The sequence below is a fragment of the Mus musculus genome, chromosome 2 (assembly GCF_000001635.26).
Source record: "Mus musculus strain C57BL/6J chromosome 2, GRCm38.p6 C57BL/6J".
NCBI lineage: Eukaryota > Metazoa > Chordata > Mammalia > Rodentia > Muridae > Mus > Mus musculus.
Window position 1 is genome coordinate 142,886,022 of NC_000068.7, and position 17,951 is coordinate 142,903,972.

Consider the following 17,951-nt stretch of genomic DNA (forward strand, 5'->3'; position numbering starts at 1 on the left):
GACACACCACTGAAAACTGCCCTTCCTCAGCTGGGTCTAACTCCAGACCTCCCAGCCCTTACTTCTGACTTGATACATGGAACCAGTTAGTTAACCTACATGTTAACAGCTCAAAGCATAAAGGCAGGACAGTACCTAATCTACAGAACAGACAAAGGCATTCTGAGGAATGTCATCCATTCTTAGTCTTAACATATTCCAGGAAAGGCAAAGTTGGTAGAAATGACAGCAAAGTGAGATGTTTTGCATGACAACCAAATGCCATATAGGATCTTTGACTAGAACATGGTCAGAATAAAGGTCTTACTTGAGCAACCTGAGAAATCTAAACTAAGTGGTCCTATCACCTAGGATACAATATCACTTTCTTAGTTTCAATCCTATACTATGATACTATGAATCATACACGAAAATTCTGTGAATTTTTGCAATATTTCAAAATAAAGAGCTAAAAATATTTCAAAAAAGAAAGAAAATATACTATTTAAATCATGTTATATGGGAGCCAACCACACTTATTAACAATAAACATTCTTCCAGTTGTCCTATTTCATCAAATCACAATAGTTCATATGAAGACAAAATCTTTACAAAAGGGGAAAAAAATCACCTATCCTTTTTCTAACATTTATTCCTACATGTACAAATATATTCATGTATGTGGATGCATGCACAGCTACCCTAAGCATGTGGGGGTCACAGAGAGCTTCTGAGCCACTTTTCTCCTGCCATGTGGGTCCCACCTCGGTCGGGCTTGTGCCAAGTACCTTTAGCTGCAGAGCGGTCTCACAGCCCAGAACCTAGTTTTCAAGTGTTTGTCTCAACATCATTTTTCACTTTTAAGCTAGTCTTCATCACCTTCAATCACTCTCTCTTAGAAGTTTCCTGAGGGGCTTCAAGTTCCCTTCACAGGAGCTCCTGAGTCATTTACCTGTGCCCCAGGCAGAAGTGATGAACAGAATCCCTGAGATTCTGAAAATGAGACTCAGCAGGCACATTGCTGGGAGATCTCCCAAGGCCAAGAGGGCCAGGGGCAGCACGCTCAGGAGAGCAGCACCCTGTGGTGGGCTCTGAACCCTCAACTCACCAAACTTCATAGTTCTCTTTCTGAGTTTCTGTCCTCCTAGAACCTTCTGCCTACACCCCAACTCAACGCCAGCCTCCAAGGGGAGAGAGAACTGCCAACATCCGAACTGTGGCTCACGGTTTACCAATGTCTCTAGACAGGAATTTCACTACACTTCTGGTTTCCAGGACATAGATTATAAAACTGGTTTCGTGGGTAACAGATATCTTCTTTTTTTAATGAAGTAGTTATGAGGGAAAAGCAGCAGCATTCACTGAACTGGAAAATGCCAGTTACAAGCACAGTTCTCAGCAATCAGCAGCAGCCTTCCGAAACTCACAAGACTTCATTTCAAATAACACAAAATCCTTCTCCACTCGGAAGAGAGAAGTGCCAGAAAAGAACCTTCTTCACAACAATTGTATTAGGAGGCCTTGGTGTGGAAGGAGGTGGAATTCTGACCTGAACGTGTCAGAATCCTTTCCCACAGAAGTATCTCTCTCAGGATATTTACTAACTACAAAGAGAAAAAATAAAATGTTACTACTGGTGCAGAGACTAACTAGATGATGTGCTAACCAGGTAATCAAAGTCAGCGCTCTCAGTAATAGAATACAGTGATACACAGCCCCCCAAACACCTCAGTAATAGAATACAGTGATGCAAAGCCCCCCAAACACCTCAGGAAAAATACAACATCACTTATGTGTTGCTCTTGCCAAAATATATTAATTGAAGTTAATCATTAAAAAATATCACCGAAACACAAATTGAGAATGATTCTAAGAAATTGCCCTTAATTAAAATATGAAGGTCATCTAAGACCTTGTAGCTAAAGAGATTACAGACACAGAGGATAACTTCCTATCATTTCATAATCTGATACCATCTTCAATGGCCTTCTAACTACTTATCCTTATAGCTATAGATCAGCGCTGCTCTCAGCCCTCATCAAAGAAGCTTCTTTACACAGTGGACAACATTATTAGAGACACAATTGGTCCAAGTATGGGGAATTTGTGACTATGGAGTGCCCATCCCCAAACAAGATGTCTATCAGTCAATCCCTACCCCTAAGGCCCAGGGTATATCACAGAAGAAAGGCACTGACAGACTTATAAAAGCCAGAGGACATCTGTGAACATGGCTTCTGGATATGACTGGGGTGTTACATCCATAAGAGCTCAGCAGAATGGCTGTCTGTACACGGAGGCCTGTACTAGACAACAACAATCAGCATTCCAGTATGGATAGGAGAAAGACTCACAAAGTCCCACCCCAACTTGAAGCTACAGGCAGCCCGAGGCTACTAAGGGAAGAAGGGTCCACCTTCTTCAGGGACGAGCCCCCTGACAGGTTGCCTATGCCTCAGAGGTCAGTCCTATGTCTATGTGCATACTGGCAAGTCTCAATGGACTCAGTGGGTTGTACAAACCTGTGTGTGTGTGTGTGTGTGTGTGTGTGTGTGTGTGTGTGTGTGTGTGTGTGCGCATGTGTGTTAACGTAAGACATGAATTTGAATTTGAGAGGGTGTGTAGAGATACACAAGAGAAGTTGGAATAGGAGGAGAGGGAAAAGGACAGGATCAAATGCATTGTACTTGTTTGTGAAATTCCCAAAACAAAACAAAAAACAACTTAATTATCTAGGCCAGAGAGATGGCTCAGCAGTTAAGAGCACTGACTACTCTTCCAGAGGTCCTGAGTTCAATCCCAGCAATCACATGGTTGCTCATAACCATCTATAATGGGATTCAATGTCCTCTTCTTGTGTGTCTAAAACAGCTACAGTTTACTCATATAAGTAAAATAAGTAAGTCTTTGCTGGGTGGTGGTGGCGGCGCACGCCTTTGATCCCAGCACTTGGGAAGCAGAGACAGGCAGATTTCTGAGTTTGAGGCCAGCCTGGTCTACAGAGTGAGTTCCAGGACAGCCAGGGCTACACAAAGACACCCTGTTCAGAAAAAAAAAAGGAAGTCTTTTTAAAAATTTAATCCTCGTGAAAAATTAAAGAAAGGTATAAAACTAAGGGAAGCCTGAGAAACTGTCCAAGGCCAAATATGGACAGATGCCAACTACAGAACGTGTGGATCCTAGACTGGATGGCAGACCAGGAAAGGTAAAGAAGTCAGTGAAACACAAATCAAGTCTATTTCATACTGGCAGGACTGTGCCAGTATGAATTTCTCAGCTTTTGATCACTGTACTATGTGAGATGCTAACATTAAGGGGAAGGTAGGTAAAGAGCTGAAGAGTGCATGATTAAAACTTAAGTCTAAAAATACTCAAACAAACTAAAACAAATACTTTTCTAAGAAAGAGACAAGAATATGCAATCCCATAAACTATGTTTCATTTAAGCACAGTATACATTGGACCTTAATAGATGGAAATTAAAGCTTGGAAGTAGCCATGCAAATTTCGCATAATAAATTTAATAAATAGCAAGGATGTGAAAGCTATAACCCTTACCCAGGCCCCTCTCCAGACCTCTTACACTCTTTCTGACACCCACAAAGAATGGAAAGAGACCCTTTCCTCCTCACAGACAGCAACATGATGATCTACCGAGGTGGAAGCCATGGCCTCCTGGTTCCTTACAGGCATTCACACTGAGGAAAAATGTACATAGGGCAGGAGGGGGCTGACATTAATGCGACAAACACATACTGGGGGTCCGAGTCTGCCTGTACATTCTGAAAGCCTAGAGGAAATGCAAACAAGACCCATATGGACCCATGAAGGAGGAACAGGCATCAATAATACATCCCACATGGGCACAAACATAGAATGTCAGAAGACAGAAACTACTACAAAGCCAGAAATCCTGTGTGATGTGTCATGTGATAGAACAGCTTCCTGGAGGAAGTGGCATTGAGTCAGGATTCCACTCTGATCCTCAGTTTTCTAAGTCTGAGCTAATGACAGAATTGTTGTTAAGGAATATATAAAATACTGATGGTGTAGGATTTAGAATCCCTAGCAAATCAATGAGGGAACAGAAATAGTCTACTCTGAAGACCATTACAAAGCTTCTCAAAGTATTCTAAATTCCACATGCCTCACTAAAATGGACTCCAAGTGTCTAAGAATAGATTGCTGATCATAGAAATATACTTCACTTCCACTGGGCAACAACAATAAATAATAAATGTACTTACTGATGGAAGACACAAAGGCTCACAAACACAAGTGGCTCAGGCCAAAACCAGCAAGCGAGTGAAGGGAAGTCTGACGCCTTGCTGGCCTGTCATGAATAGGTGGCAGAATCCTAGCCATGATTGACTACGCAGGATGGGTTCTTCTCCTGCCTACTTTTACATCACTTGAGCTTGACAGAGGCATCAAAGGCAGGAATGAGCCCAAGTCCCAGTGGCCAGTAAGAGCTGGATCGCTCTTACACAGCACTGTCACACCTTCCCTCAGGTGCAGGGGGAGGGAGAATTAACATGTTCTCTTTCTTAAGTGTCAGGGAGGCTGTGTCTCTGTACAAGAAGCTGAAAATCAGTAAACAGCTTCTGAACTAACTTGGAAAAACTAATAAAATAATGGTGTCTAACATAAGCCAACCTCGGAGCCAACCAACTTCTTTACATCAAGCGACTGCAGGTCTCTAAATTACCCCTCACTCTTTCTCTGACAGAAAGACACGCGCATGCTGACTCTTACTGGTAAGTACTTAAATACGTGCTTTCTCTCTCTCTCTCTCTCTCTCTCTCTCTCTCTCTCTCTCACACACACACACACACACACACACACATACACACAGAGCCTGTTTGCAGTGAAGTGTAACCCCAAGTATGTTTAGGAAATAGTCTAGGCTTTCAAAGAACATTTTAAAAATACTACCACTCAGTACATGTTAGAAGAGTATGCTAGTTCTGAAATATCTTATTTCACATCATTGCTATTTCCCTCAGATTACTTGTCAAGCTCCTAAGGCAAAGCACACAGGTTCAAGTGCTCCCAACAGTCAGCAAGGGCAGCACCATTGCCACGGAGGCCCGGGGGAAGCATCCTGACCCCCATGCACCACCTGAGACACTGCTTTCTCTCTCAGCAGGTCCTCATCCATTCCCTCTTTTGCCCCTTTATCCTTCTTCATGTGACTGTTCCCACAGATCCCACACGGATCTCCCCCTCCCCCTCCCAAGACAAATGCCTCTGCTCTGCCACACTTGAGCCCTCCACTATGCCCTGGTGAGGCACAGCAGAGGAGGAGGAAGAGGAGGAGGAGGAGGAGGAGGAAGAGGAGGAGGAGGAGGAGGAGGGGGGGGGGCCTCCTCCTGAACCATTCAGGAACAGGAACCCAGCTCACACATGCCCTACTCCTTGTCTCTCTGACCCCTCATTTCCTCCTCCTTCTCCTGAGCCCCACCTCACTCCCACTCCTTCTCTTCCAACCAGACCTGATCTCCAAGCCAGACTTAGGCGGGCAGACTACTCTCCGGTTACCCTCCTGCCTCTCCACACTAGGTGGCCTGTCTTAGTTAGGGTTATCATTACTATTATGAATCACCATAACCAAAAACAAACTAGGGAGGAAACAGTTTCTTTGGATTACCCTTCCACACCATAGTCTGTCACTGAAGGAAATCAGGACAGGAACTCAAATGGGGTAGGAACCTGGAGGCAGGAGCTCATAGAGGCCACAGAGAGGCTCTGATTACTGGCTTGCTCAGCCTGCTTTCTTGTAAAATCCAGGCTCACCCACCCAGGCTCGGCACCACCTATATTGAGCTGGATCAGTTAACAAAGTGTTCTGCATGCTTGCCTACAGCCCAGCCTTATGGAAGGATGTTCTCAATCAAGGTTCCCTTCTCTCAGATGACTCTAGCTTGTGTGGAGTTACCATAACTAGCCAGTTTGGGGGTCACTGCTGCCTCCCTACAAGATGACTGAAATTATGAGAAACACCAGCAGCTGGGATTTACTGCACACATGGGGCTGTGCCACACAAACACTCTACTGAGTCTTCCCCTTTCTCCCAACAACCTACACAACACGATCTGATGACACGGGTCTCAAATGTTATGACTTCAGGACCTTTTTATTATCTTACTAAGGAGCTCTAAGAATTCTTGTATGTCACGTGTTACATGTTTACGTATGCACTGTGTGACAGTACTTATGGATGTGATTAAGGATGCACATGTGGAGGATGATACCAGGCTCCTCCTTGATTGTATCCCACATAACTGTTGAGATGGAGTCTCTTACAGAAGCCGGAGCTCACTGGTATTGCCAGGCTCCGCAAGCTCCTTTCTGGTTTTATCCATCTCCCCAACCCCCAGGAAGAGTTCTTATTAATTATGTAAACAAAATTCAAAGGACAGCCCACAGAGCCAGAACAATATCATACATTGTGTGCTTGTGGAAAACCCTCCTGTATGTTTTGGAACTAATAACAGGAGGACCACCAGCAAATAGCATCTGTATTAGCCCCCTTTTCAGTCTCTGTGATCAACATACCTGACACAGGTTAGAACAGTTTACTTCCACTCATGGCTTCAGAAGGTCTCAGTCTGTCATGTCAAGGAGGGTACAGATGAACAGCTCAGCTAACGGCTGAAAGGCCTACAGAGAGTGACCCACTTCCAGCACCTAGGTCTCACCACCTAAAAGTTCCACAGCCTCCCAAAATAGTGCCACCAGCTGGAAAAGAAGTATACAAAACACAAGCCATGGGCTGGAGAGATTGCTCAGCGGTTAAGAGCACTGACTGCTCTTTCAGAGGTCCTGAGTTCAATTCCCAGCAACCACATGGTGGCTCACAACCATCTGTAGTGGGATCTTATGCCCTCTTCTGGTGTGTCTGAAGACAGCTACAGTGTACTCATATACACAAAATAAATAAATAAATCTTTTAAAAAAAAAGCCTACAGGGAAATTTCTAATGCAAACCATAACATGCATGCCCATTAGACAATGAAAGTAAAGGTTTAAAAGGCCAAGAGCAACTCAGCATTATTATAAAATGAATTTTTAATTTATGACATCCCCAAAACTGACTCAATGATTTACAGCATCTCTAGAACACACCCAGAAAAAAAAAAATCACGATTTAAGAAAAGAGAAACTGAGCCTTACAAAGTACAAGTGACATGGCAGGTCACATAGTCAGCCTCCTGAAGAACTCTGGTCTCGGTCACACAATTCTGCTACCCCCTCATCCTGTCTCTTCTTTCTTCACTATGATGACAGTGCTTTCTTTTACCAAAGCAACCATCACCTTCCAGCACCTAACCGTCAAGCCTGCACTAAAAAGCCAGTAACTCACCTCAGCTCCCTCAGCTCCTATTGCCCTGCATCTCCCATCAGCACCCCACTGTACACCTCCCTGTCCCCCAGCCAGCTCCCGTCAGCACCCCACTGTACACCTCCCTGTCCCCCAGCCAGCTCCCTGCCCAGCACTCACTTGGAATAAACATCCTTCTACCTAGGAAAGCCCTAAACCTTTAGCTCTCTTTGATTCTTTGGCCTTTTTGTGCACTGACTGATCTTCACAAGTTCTCATACAACAATAAAGCCCAGAATATAAAAATACATAAGTAAGCAGAGGAGGAACAAACTGTATGCAAACACATCAAAACTTTCCAAGTATGCATCTCTGAATCAGGAAATTTAGAGGGACTTACAAGTTAAGTTCTGTTGGTACACTTTTAGGATGGCACATGTGTTTTAGTTTGGTTTATATTATTAGGATAAAACACCACAGCCAACAGCAACCTCAGGGAGGAAAAGATGGATCCTACTTACAAGTCCCAGCTCACACTCCATCACTGAGAGAGGAGAGGCAGGAGCTGAAGCAGAGTGCAGGGAGGAGTGCGACTGACTGACATGCTCTCATGGTTCACTCATCCTGCCTTCTTACCCAGCCCAGGCCTACCTGCCCAGAGATTGGACCCACAGTGGGCCAAGCCCTTCCTTATCAATCATTAATCAAGAAATGCCCACAGCTTTGCTTACAGGCCTATGAAGCACTTAAGACAGCTGAGTAATGATTTTTTTTTATTATTATTTTAAAGTTTAGAAAGCCACTGACAGCACAGAACTCTGGACTTAAAAGAAAAGCCCTAACCACCAACACTCTGCCTTCTGCCTCTCAGCAAATTCTCAAAACTATGTTAAAATCCTGTGGCACTAAACTTATTCCTACCTGATGGCCACCCCATGCCCTCCCTTCGCAAAGTCTCTGTACAATGGAAGAACTTTAAGCAAGGTGTGAAAACTGTTCGGAAGTTTAAATAAGATAAACAGGCTTAAATCCCAATGTCCTGTGTGACTGTGGCCTGACTGTTTCCCTCTCTGAGCCTCTGGCCCTCAACTGGAGAATGGGCTTGCAATATCAAGGACTAAAGAGCATCCCCAAGCACTTGGTAACTCGTCCCTGGTAATATTTCTGCAGCACTCAACTCAAACTTGGCTGAGACCCCAGAAACCTCTCCCCAAGACCCCAGAGTCTACAGAAGCTCCATCTGAACTGCAAGAGGACACCATCACTATTGTTGGATGTCTGGATATCCGTGCCTCTACAACCACCAGACCAGTCAGTCCCTAAAGGCCCAAGACTCGGACAGCCCTGAGACAACAAGTCTCCATATGCAGGGCTCTGAAGCGAACCAGAGCTAGCTCAGCCCAGTCCTGTCTTCTGAAAGGCCTTAGTCTCCCCTCCATACAGTGAGGACAAAAGGCTCAAAGTGTTTGCCTAGCATGCATGAAGACCTGGGTTTGCACCCCAACACCTCATCAAACAAGGCATGGAAGTGTAATCCCACAATAAAGCACTCAGGCAATAGAGGCAGGAGGATCAGAAGTTTAAGGTCATCCTCAGTTGTGGGATAGAAGAGATCCTGTCCCAAAAGAAAGAATGAAAAAAAAAAAAAGAAAAAAAGAAAGGAAGGAAGAAAATGAAGGGAGGGAAGGAGGAGAGAGAAAGAGAGAAAGAGAGGAAAAGAGAAGAAAAGACTGGGTCAGTCATTATCATTTGGTGTAAAGAAGAAGAAAGGAGATTGCCAAGGAAGAGATAAGAGACTCACACGGAGCCTGAAAGGGGTCAGTGTCTGGACAGGTTCCTTCCCATCTACCATCCAGGACACACTAGGACACACTAGGACACACCGCCCAGGCTGACCAGGAACTACCGTTCCTCCGATCTTACCCTGATCTTGAAAGGGAAAGACTTGGCTGGACCCTAAAGGAATTAATCCCAGTCAAAAGTCAGTGGCACTCTTTCCTTCTCTTTTGAACTAGAGTGGCAGGAGGATGAACTGTACCCGTGATGCAAATCAGGAAGGGTAGCATAGGCAGAGAAGTGGAAGCATAGGCTGACCTGCCTTAGGGAGCACAGCAGGTTACAAGAAACAGCCACAAAGAGGGAAAGCATGGGTGGAACACCCCATGTTACAAGAAGCAGCCAACAAGTAGGCACATGGCCAGCACGTGGCAAATATTTCATTTTATAGTTTTTAAGTTACAATAATTAAATTGTAATAATGATAAGATGTATATGATGTGTGTCTTTGACTAATCTGTAGACCAACAATTTAAAATGTATTTCTCCTTGGGAACCAGTCAAAAACAAGAGGAAAAAGCCCAGATTTACAAGATAAAGTATCTACATTTATTAGCACATCTTAGAGACATAAAAACTGGCACTTAGGACAATTAAGGTTCCTGCTCCAATTTATGCTCAACGCAACCAAAGGTTTAGTTCAGACTTTCTGCCCTAAGGTTCTCACTTTTCTAAAGTGGCACAATGCCATCGAGGTTTTCAAGAAAAATCAGTCATCCCAGCTATTCGGGAACACTGTAAGAAAGATGGAAAGTTCAAGGCCTACGTGGTCTACACAGGAGTCCAAACCAGCCTGGGCAGCCTGCTCAAAATAAAGTGAGTTAAAAAATATTAAGAGGCCTGGGGATGTAGCTCAGTGATAAAATTATTTGTTCAGATGTGTGAGGCCCTGAATTCAATGCCTAGTACTACAAACAAAATAGGGGGAAAACTAGGAAGGGAAATTAACCAGATATAGAAAAACAACAGTTACTAAATTATCTTGTCCCATTTCTCACTCCTTTATATTTGGGGGTGGGAGTGGGGAGGAGTTGATATTTTGATACAGGATCGAACTCTGTAGCCTAGGCTGAACTCACACTGGTGATCCCTCTGCCTCAACTTCCAGAGTGCTGGAATTACAAGTGTGACCCACCATGCTCAGTGTCTTAGTCAGAGTTTTTATTCCTGCACAAAACATGATGACCAAGATGCAAGTTGGGGAGAAAAGGGTTTATTCAGTTTACACTTTCTACGCTGCTGTTCATCATTAAAAGAAGTCAGGACCAGAACTCAAGCAGGGCAGGAAGCAGGAGCTGATGCAGAGGCCATGGAGGGATGTTCTTACTGGCTTGCTTCCCCTGGCTTTCTCAGCTTGCTCTCTTGTAGGACTACCAGCCCAGGGATGGCACCACCTACAATGGGCCCTCCCTCCTTGATCACTAATTGAGAAAATGCCTTATAGCTGGATCTCATAGAGGCATTTCCTCACCTGAAGCTCCTTTCTCTGTGATAACTCCAGCTTGTGTCAAGTTGACACACAAAACCAGCCAGTACACCCAGTTTGTCATTTTTTCAAACAAAAGGGGAAAAAAAATAGAACCTATAAGATTACAGACAAAGGTAAAACCAACGGAAGAAGTCATTAAGCAAGGAATATATCAAATAATAAAATCCGGCCCATAACAATTATAAGCAAAATTGTGTGTCTACTAATGGCTTATTCCTTTTTTAAAGTATGACCCTTCCCTTGGGTAAGTCAGCTATGTGCTATAGTCAATACGTGTGCATGAGACATTAAGATGCTGAAGCCTTTCCAAGCCCCAATGACATGGTCTTAAGTCAGGAAGGCAACACCCTCCTGAATGGGCTTATCATCCTTTATAAAATATTTATATCATCCTTTATAAAATGTATTTATAAAACAGTCCCAAGAAATTCTCCCCTTACACTGAGCACATAGCAAAGGTCAAAGGTGCCTTTCTCAAACACACTATGGGCCAGTAATTTAATCTAGGCCTTGTCAGCACCCAGAACCATAAAGAATAAATGTCTGTTGTTTTCAAGGCACCCAGGTGTATGATATTTTGTTACAGCACCCTTAATGGTCTAAGGCATTTTCTCCCAATCTGCAAAAATAGCATAAATATATGCCTTTACTACTAAAAGCTGTGCAGGGATTTGGTGTTCCTCTCAGAAAGACAGACATACAGCATACTCATAAAGATGTCCCACCTGTGCTACAGTGTGAATTCAAGGTCAGACTAGGCAACCTACTCAAAACAAAAAGGGGAACTGTGTTAATATATGAAGTATAAAGACAACTAGGTTTCTACACACAATCCCTGAGTTCAATTCCTAATGCAGCAAAAGAAAAAGAGACAAAATAGAACACAGGGAATGGACAAGCCAGGAACTGAATTAGGATCACTGCATTTGGAAATCAGAACCCGGGCCATACAAACCACTAGGCAGTAAAAATAAACATCATATCATGGCTGGGATCAAATTCACTCAGGGAACAGAGAGAGGGCTGAGAAGGCTCAGGACTCAGGCAAATTCACACTGGCCCCTCTTCTTCAGAAGATGCCAAGAGCACCCTCACTTCATTAGTGGCCTTTTTTGTCTTTGGTGAAATCGCCTGAAACTTTCTTACTTGAAATAGTAACTAGAAACAAGAGATAGATAGATAGATAGATAGATAGATAGATAGATGATAGATATGATGGATAAATAGAGATGGTAGGTAGATGGTTAGATGATTGATAAATTACAAATAGATGAGATAGATAAGATAGATAATAGAGATATATAGATAGATAATAGATAGATAATTGATAAACAGATGACAGATGATTGATAGATTATAGACAGATGAGATACATAGATTAGATAGATAAGATAGCAGTTTCCTCCAGTTGTCTACAACAATCACCCAAAATTATTCCCAGAGACAATAGCTCTAAGTAGTTTTTAAAAATATTCACACAACCAAGTTTTTAATCATTAATTGTGCAATTATACAAAACTCTTCCCAGCTAGAGACAATAGCTCTAAGTAGCTTTTAAAAATCACAGAACCAAGTTTTCAATCATTAATTGTACAATTATACATAAATATGACAATTCAAATAGTAAAAGAGGAAGAAAAACTTTCCATCCTTGCTATCTATCTTCCTACACAGAGGCACCTCTGCCAGGTGTTTATAAACTGCTCTAGACAGGCAGAGCAGGGTCTCAGTAGTTTTCTCACACATATGTACATACACTCCAGCCTACTATATGTGTGTATATGTGTATCTTGCTTTCATAAGTCTCCTAACTTGGAGATGGCTCATTTACAGTGAACCCACAATTTTTATATGCTACATAGAATGACTTCAGTTACAGTTTTGACAAATCTCCAGTGTTTCTATGTTCTGGTCATCTATGGTTTATTTGGGTTTTTTATAGGTATTGTTACAACAAAGCAACACCATCCTTATAAACACATCTTGGTAGATATATATTAACCTGATGCATATATTAAATTTTGACAGATGAAGTTCCCCGAGCAGGGGTAAAAACAGTTACTTCCAATCACCATGATACCTTGCAGGACTTAGGAATTAGGTCACATGCTTTAAGTTGCCATTAGCGTGTCTCTACTTCACTGCCATTTTCTGGATAACTGGCTCCAGAAACTACTCTCAGGATAGTTACCAGTATCCTCACCTCTTTGACCAAGAACCGCCTTCATCTTAGTAACATTTGATACCAACAGCCACTACAGCCTACAGGGACTCTGGCTCATTTCCATGACAGCAAGCCCTTCTTCTACTTGGAATCCTAAGGACAGACATATCCAGCCATCCAATCCCTGACTCCCATTCTCCTGTATAGATAGATTTCCACATGATAATCATAGAAGTATCAAGACTTAACCAGGATTCCAACCAACCACCCGGAACAGAAACATGATTCAAAGATTCAAATTAAACAAGCATGCAACACTCACTGTCTAAACGCTGAGTTGGTAACTCATACTTCCTGCACTTCATGAACACTGGAATGGCTAAGGATGCTCTCAACTTCATTATGTCCTCTCCTCAAATCTTTCCAGCTCTTTGACCACTTAAGCTAATGACTCTCGGAGTCTCCCTATTCCTGCTCCTTCCCATGCAGTAAGTCACCAAATTTTACCAAGATACCAGGAAACTGTCTTGGTGTATCCAATCCACCTTCCCATCTCCACCCCTTGTCCAGATCACTGCTTCCTTAGCTTTTGTCCCAATCCTGATGTCACCAGCATTACTTGCTGGGCACAGATCCTACCTGCCTGCCTACTCAAATCATAAGGCTTCTGTAATGGTTTTCTGCCTCCACGGGCCTGGACTCGAGGCCTATTCTGACAAGGCCCTGAACACACAGCACCCCTTCTACAAAGTCCAGACTGATGAATTTCATCATCCTTCCCTCATTAGACACTACACTCCTAAAAGACACTTACATCTACCCATATTTAGTAAGTGTTTTCTAAAGTTATCTGATACTATTTTCTAGCATATGTTCACATTGTTCAAAAAGAGAACTCGATGGGCGTGGTGGCACACGCCTTTAATCCCAACACTCGGGAGGCAGAGGCAGGCGGATTTCTGAGTTCGAGGCCAGCCTGGTCTACAAAGTGAGTTCCAGGACAGCCAGGGCTACACAGAGAAACCGTCTCGAAAAAAAACAAACAAACAAACAAACAAACAAACAAACAAAAAAAACTCTTGCCGGGCAGTGGTGGCGCATGCCTTTAATCCCAGCACTAGGGAAGCAGAGGCAGGCAGATTTCTGAGTTTGAGGCCAGCCTGGTCTACAGAGTGAGTTTCAGGACAGCCAGGGCTACACAGAGAAACCTTGTCTCAAAAAACCAAAAACAAATAAATAAGCAAATAAATAAAACCAAACAAACAAACAAAACCTTTTATAATATAAATGCTTAAAAATAGAAACAAAACATTTAAAAGACTCCAGGGGTCTATTTATCTTGTATTGATTGGGTATGTGAAGAAACAAATATTCTCCTGAGACTCACACACACACACACACACACACACACACACTCACTCACTCACACACACAAGTCAAACTCCCTAAAAAGTTTTAGAGGTAATTTGAAAATCACACACAAAATGCACTGACTTTCAAAAGCACTGGTATTTATGGATCTACAGCATGATAATGGTTCTTCTACTTGAAGATAAAAAAAAAAAAAAAAAAATAGACTCAGGAGAGTCCAGTAAAATCTGCTGCCCTAACTGGCTGTCAGAACCAACAAACACTGACCTCCTGAAGTAGACAGCATGACTAAGGGAGAACAGCCATATGGCAAGTCAAATGTCCAAGAACTGAAACAGCAATAAACACGAACTGCTTTGTGTGCCCTACGCCCGTCAACTTGGAGGGCATTCACTTATATGCACGTCATTCTCTGGTTAAGCCCATTTAACCTTCTCAAAAGTTAACTTTCTCAAAGCTTCTTTCTGAACTGATGAGGAAGTCGCTGAAAATGGTTTTCAGTCAATGAGGAGAGGAGAGTCACGATGCAAGGCACTACTTTGTAGGAAAAATATAAGAGGTTACACACTAAGTGTGTTCTCACTTTGTGCCCCCTTAACTTGAGTCAAACACGTGCACGTACGTAACTCTCCTTTCGAGGAGTCAAAACTTTGTTGAAGTTTCCTCATCCCCCATGTAAACCTTAACTTATGAACTGCTAACTTTCTGTTTAGACGATGGGTTCACGTTCAAGGACCTGAAAATTCTCTCCAGATTAGAAGGTAACATGATTAACAGAGACTTTGGAGTTGGCACAAGTGAGCGTGTGTCTGACAGCTCGGGGAACCCCTCACACTTCCATGATCGCCCCCAAGTATTTCACTTCACCAACGTGGTTCCTTGGTGTTTTTTTTTTAAAGGGCGAGCAAGAGAGCCTCACGTTCTGGGATGGGGACTGTACATGGAAATCTCCCCGGCCTCGCGGACACTTCCCCTCAGAGTCCCCTTCAACGCGGGAGAGCTTTGCCCTTCAGGACCGCCAAGGCCACTGGCACGGCCAGGTGGGTCAGGGGTTTGTCCCTTTCAATCCAGACCGGCCTCTGAGCGGGGCTGCCCGGGGTTGGGGTGTGGCGAGGGTGGGGGGCGGGAGGCCCCACTCACCTGCGATTCATGGGCCGGACTCTCACGGCCACCTTGACCGATGCCATAGCTCATCCCGGCCCGGCCCGCGGGGGCTTCCAACAGGCCTGCGCCCCGCGGCCGCCGGCCACTCCAGCGACTGTGCCCGTGCCCGCGCCCCCGCCCACTTCCCTCTCACCCGCCCCTCGGCTAGGGCCGACCTGGAGTTGCTAGGCGGCCACACCTGCCAGGCCACTGAGCATGCCCAGAGCGGCTCCGGCCCGCGTGATCCACGCACCGGGGTTTGGCAGCTGCCTACGGCGCGAAGGGGCGGGGCCCGGAAGTCTGGGCCCCGCCTCTTCGGTGGCCACGCCCCAGCGCAGCCCCACCTCGAAGTCAATGGCAACCGGCTGTGCTGTCTCTAACTCGGAAAGTCAAACCCAGTCAGGCCCAGGACGATCACTGCATTTAGAGCATTCTCAAGGAAACCGAGGAATGGACTACCGAAAACGAGCATTGCAACCAATAACATGGTCCTGACTTTATACGGCCCGTGCTCGTCAACTCATCTGTCTTGTTGAGAAGCGAAAGGTCGTGGAGAACTCTGAGGGACTGCTCTGTTTCTTCAAAGAGTTCTAAGCATGTGTTCTGAACCACAAAATTTAGGGTACCAAGAAAACAAAGGATCGAGGATTTTTTTAGGCAGATAGAAATGTCGTTATATTGGTTGGAATCATATCTAAAGGGAGTTTTTGCATTTTGGGGACAGTTTAGCAATTTAACTTTAGTCATTGGATCAAAAGTGAGGACACCCGCTTTCTTCTTTCTTTCTTTCTTTCTTCTTCTTCTTCTTCTTCTTCTTCTTCTTCTTCTTCTTCTTCTTCTTCTTCTTCTTCTTCTTCTTCTTCTTCTTCTTCTTCTCCTTCTCCTCCTCCTCCTCCTCCTCCTCCTCCTCCTCCTCCTCCTCCTCCTCCTCCTCCTTCTCCTCCTTCTCCTCCTTCTCCTTCTCCTTCTTCTTCTTATTCTTCCCTTTTTTTTTATGAGCTAAAGCCCCTGGCATCAGTGATTTCTTACCGGGCTATCTCCCTGTAAATTCATTCAGTTAACCCTATGCCTTCACCTGTAAGTCACCTGCTGGACACAAAAACTCCAGTATCAACTATCTTCCTCCTGCCCCAGTCAGGGTCGCTCAAAACTTACAGACCAGCCTTCCTCCTGGACCCTGATCTCCTGCCTTTGCACTTGCTGATGGAGTATAAAGCAAGCCTACTGACTTGCTCCTCCTCACCCTCGAGGTCTCTAACGACCACAATGGAACATTCTGTCCTCAAGACCAGCATATCCCCGCTATTATTTCACTCCCGGGCAGATGACTTCGGTTCAAATGGTCTCTAGAAAGCTTAGATGTGATGCTGCTTAAGTCCCTGAGGGGAGCCGAAAAAGTCTCCCGGGTTTTTGGCTCGAACTCCAATACTAGCTTTGAGTCTTCCAGTCTGCCTCGCCTGCTAAACTGGAACTCCAAGGGTTTAATAATAGACTAAGTGAAATAATACGACGGCCAATGTGTGGTCCACTAGTACCAGGAGTCCTCATCTCAGCTTTCCTAGAACCCTTCAAGGTAGGGTAGAATCAGAACGTCCCCTTTGTTCGGAGTCCTACAAAGCCTGGACTAAGGCGCTTACAAGTTTAGAAATGGGCGCAGAGTCAGCCAATCAAGGGCGGGAAAACTCGGAGGGTTGAAAATGGGGCGCATGCGCAATAGCAGAAGCAGCGGGCGGGTCCAGGCACAGCCGCCAGCCAGGCTGCACCCGGCTGTGGCAGCCACGGGCAGGGGCGGAGCCCGCCGTATATGGGAGCTGCTTGGGGACAAACTGTGTAGGGTGCGCTCTCGGGCGGGCAGGGCTTCAACACCCTACCAGCTGTAGAGTCGCTGAGAGCAACCAAGACAACCAAGAACAGGTGTGCGAATTCTGCACTCAACTGCAAATCACTTGTTAATGTGAGTTCCTGTTCCTGGAGGTTTTGCTTGTCCAGTTTGGGCTTATGCAGGCCATTCTATCCATAATTTCCAGCAGCCTACACGTGTACATAATCCTCTGATTCCAACACCACCTTGCGATTTGACACAACCGACAAAGTGCTGCGGCCCACGGAACACGAACAGCAAGCCTGCGGATTTTAAACTAGAAGCAGCGAGGTTTCTCGCCAGAGAAATGACTGAACAGCCACCCCTTGATTAATTTACTCTCTGCACCAAGAAAAATGAATAAACAGGAAGGTTTTTAAGGGCTTGCTCATCTTCTCAAATTCCAATGAATCTCTGGTACCCCTTTCATTTGTTTCTGTCTTTAGAAATTTTAGACTTTTTAAAGTCTTCCAGGACTTAACCTGCACAGAAGCTTCCTCCGGAAGTCAAGTGTGAGGCTCCCCGCGTGAGGCTCCCCATTGACTAACTGCTAAGCACAGCATCAGTTTGGTAAGGACAACTGCCAGGAGAACTGTTACTCAGAAGAATCACCAAATAAAGTCTCTTAAAGCTCCTGAACGTGTATGGGGGGGGGGGGATTACCTCTATATAGTCTCCTCTAATTAAAATAAAATGTGCAGCTGTAGTAACATCTGAAATTTTGATGATACTGGAAATCACAGATATTTAGGGACTGTTGCAGCTCTCTCAGATTGTTCTTCCT

At 44.4% G+C, this 17,951-nt stretch overlaps 1 protein-coding gene and 1 long non-coding RNA gene across 9 annotated transcripts in view; one reads left to right on the top strand and one right to left on the bottom strand.

Moving 5' to 3' along the window:
- The window catches only part of Kif16b (kinesin family member 16B), a 283,270-nt gene extending 267,682 nt beyond the window's left edge, over nucleotides 1-15,588 (bottom strand). For 6 of the 8 annotated variants that reach the window (XM_006498819.4, XM_006498818.4, XM_030247819.1 and 3 more), the window contains exon 1: nucleotides 15,304-15,588. In XM_006498819.4, the coding sequence (XP_006498882.1) occupies nucleotides 15,304-15,350 (47 nt within the window). In that variant the 5' untranslated portion in view covers nucleotides 15,351-15,588. The remainder of the gene's footprint in view (nucleotides 1-15,303) is intronic. The other 2 variants (NM_001081133.2, NM_001355123.1) reach the window with 1 other exon arrangement.
- A 1,355-nt stretch (nucleotides 15,589-16,943) lies between these two features.
- Nucleotides 16,944-17,551, top strand: Kif16bos (kinesin family member 16B, opposite strand). The gene is made up of 2 exons (NR_131921.1): nucleotides 16,944-17,220; nucleotides 17,334-17,551. It is a non-coding gene; the product is annotated as a kinesin family member 16B, opposite strand (long non-coding RNA).
- The last annotated feature ends 400 nt before the right edge of the window (nucleotides 17,552-17,951 follow it).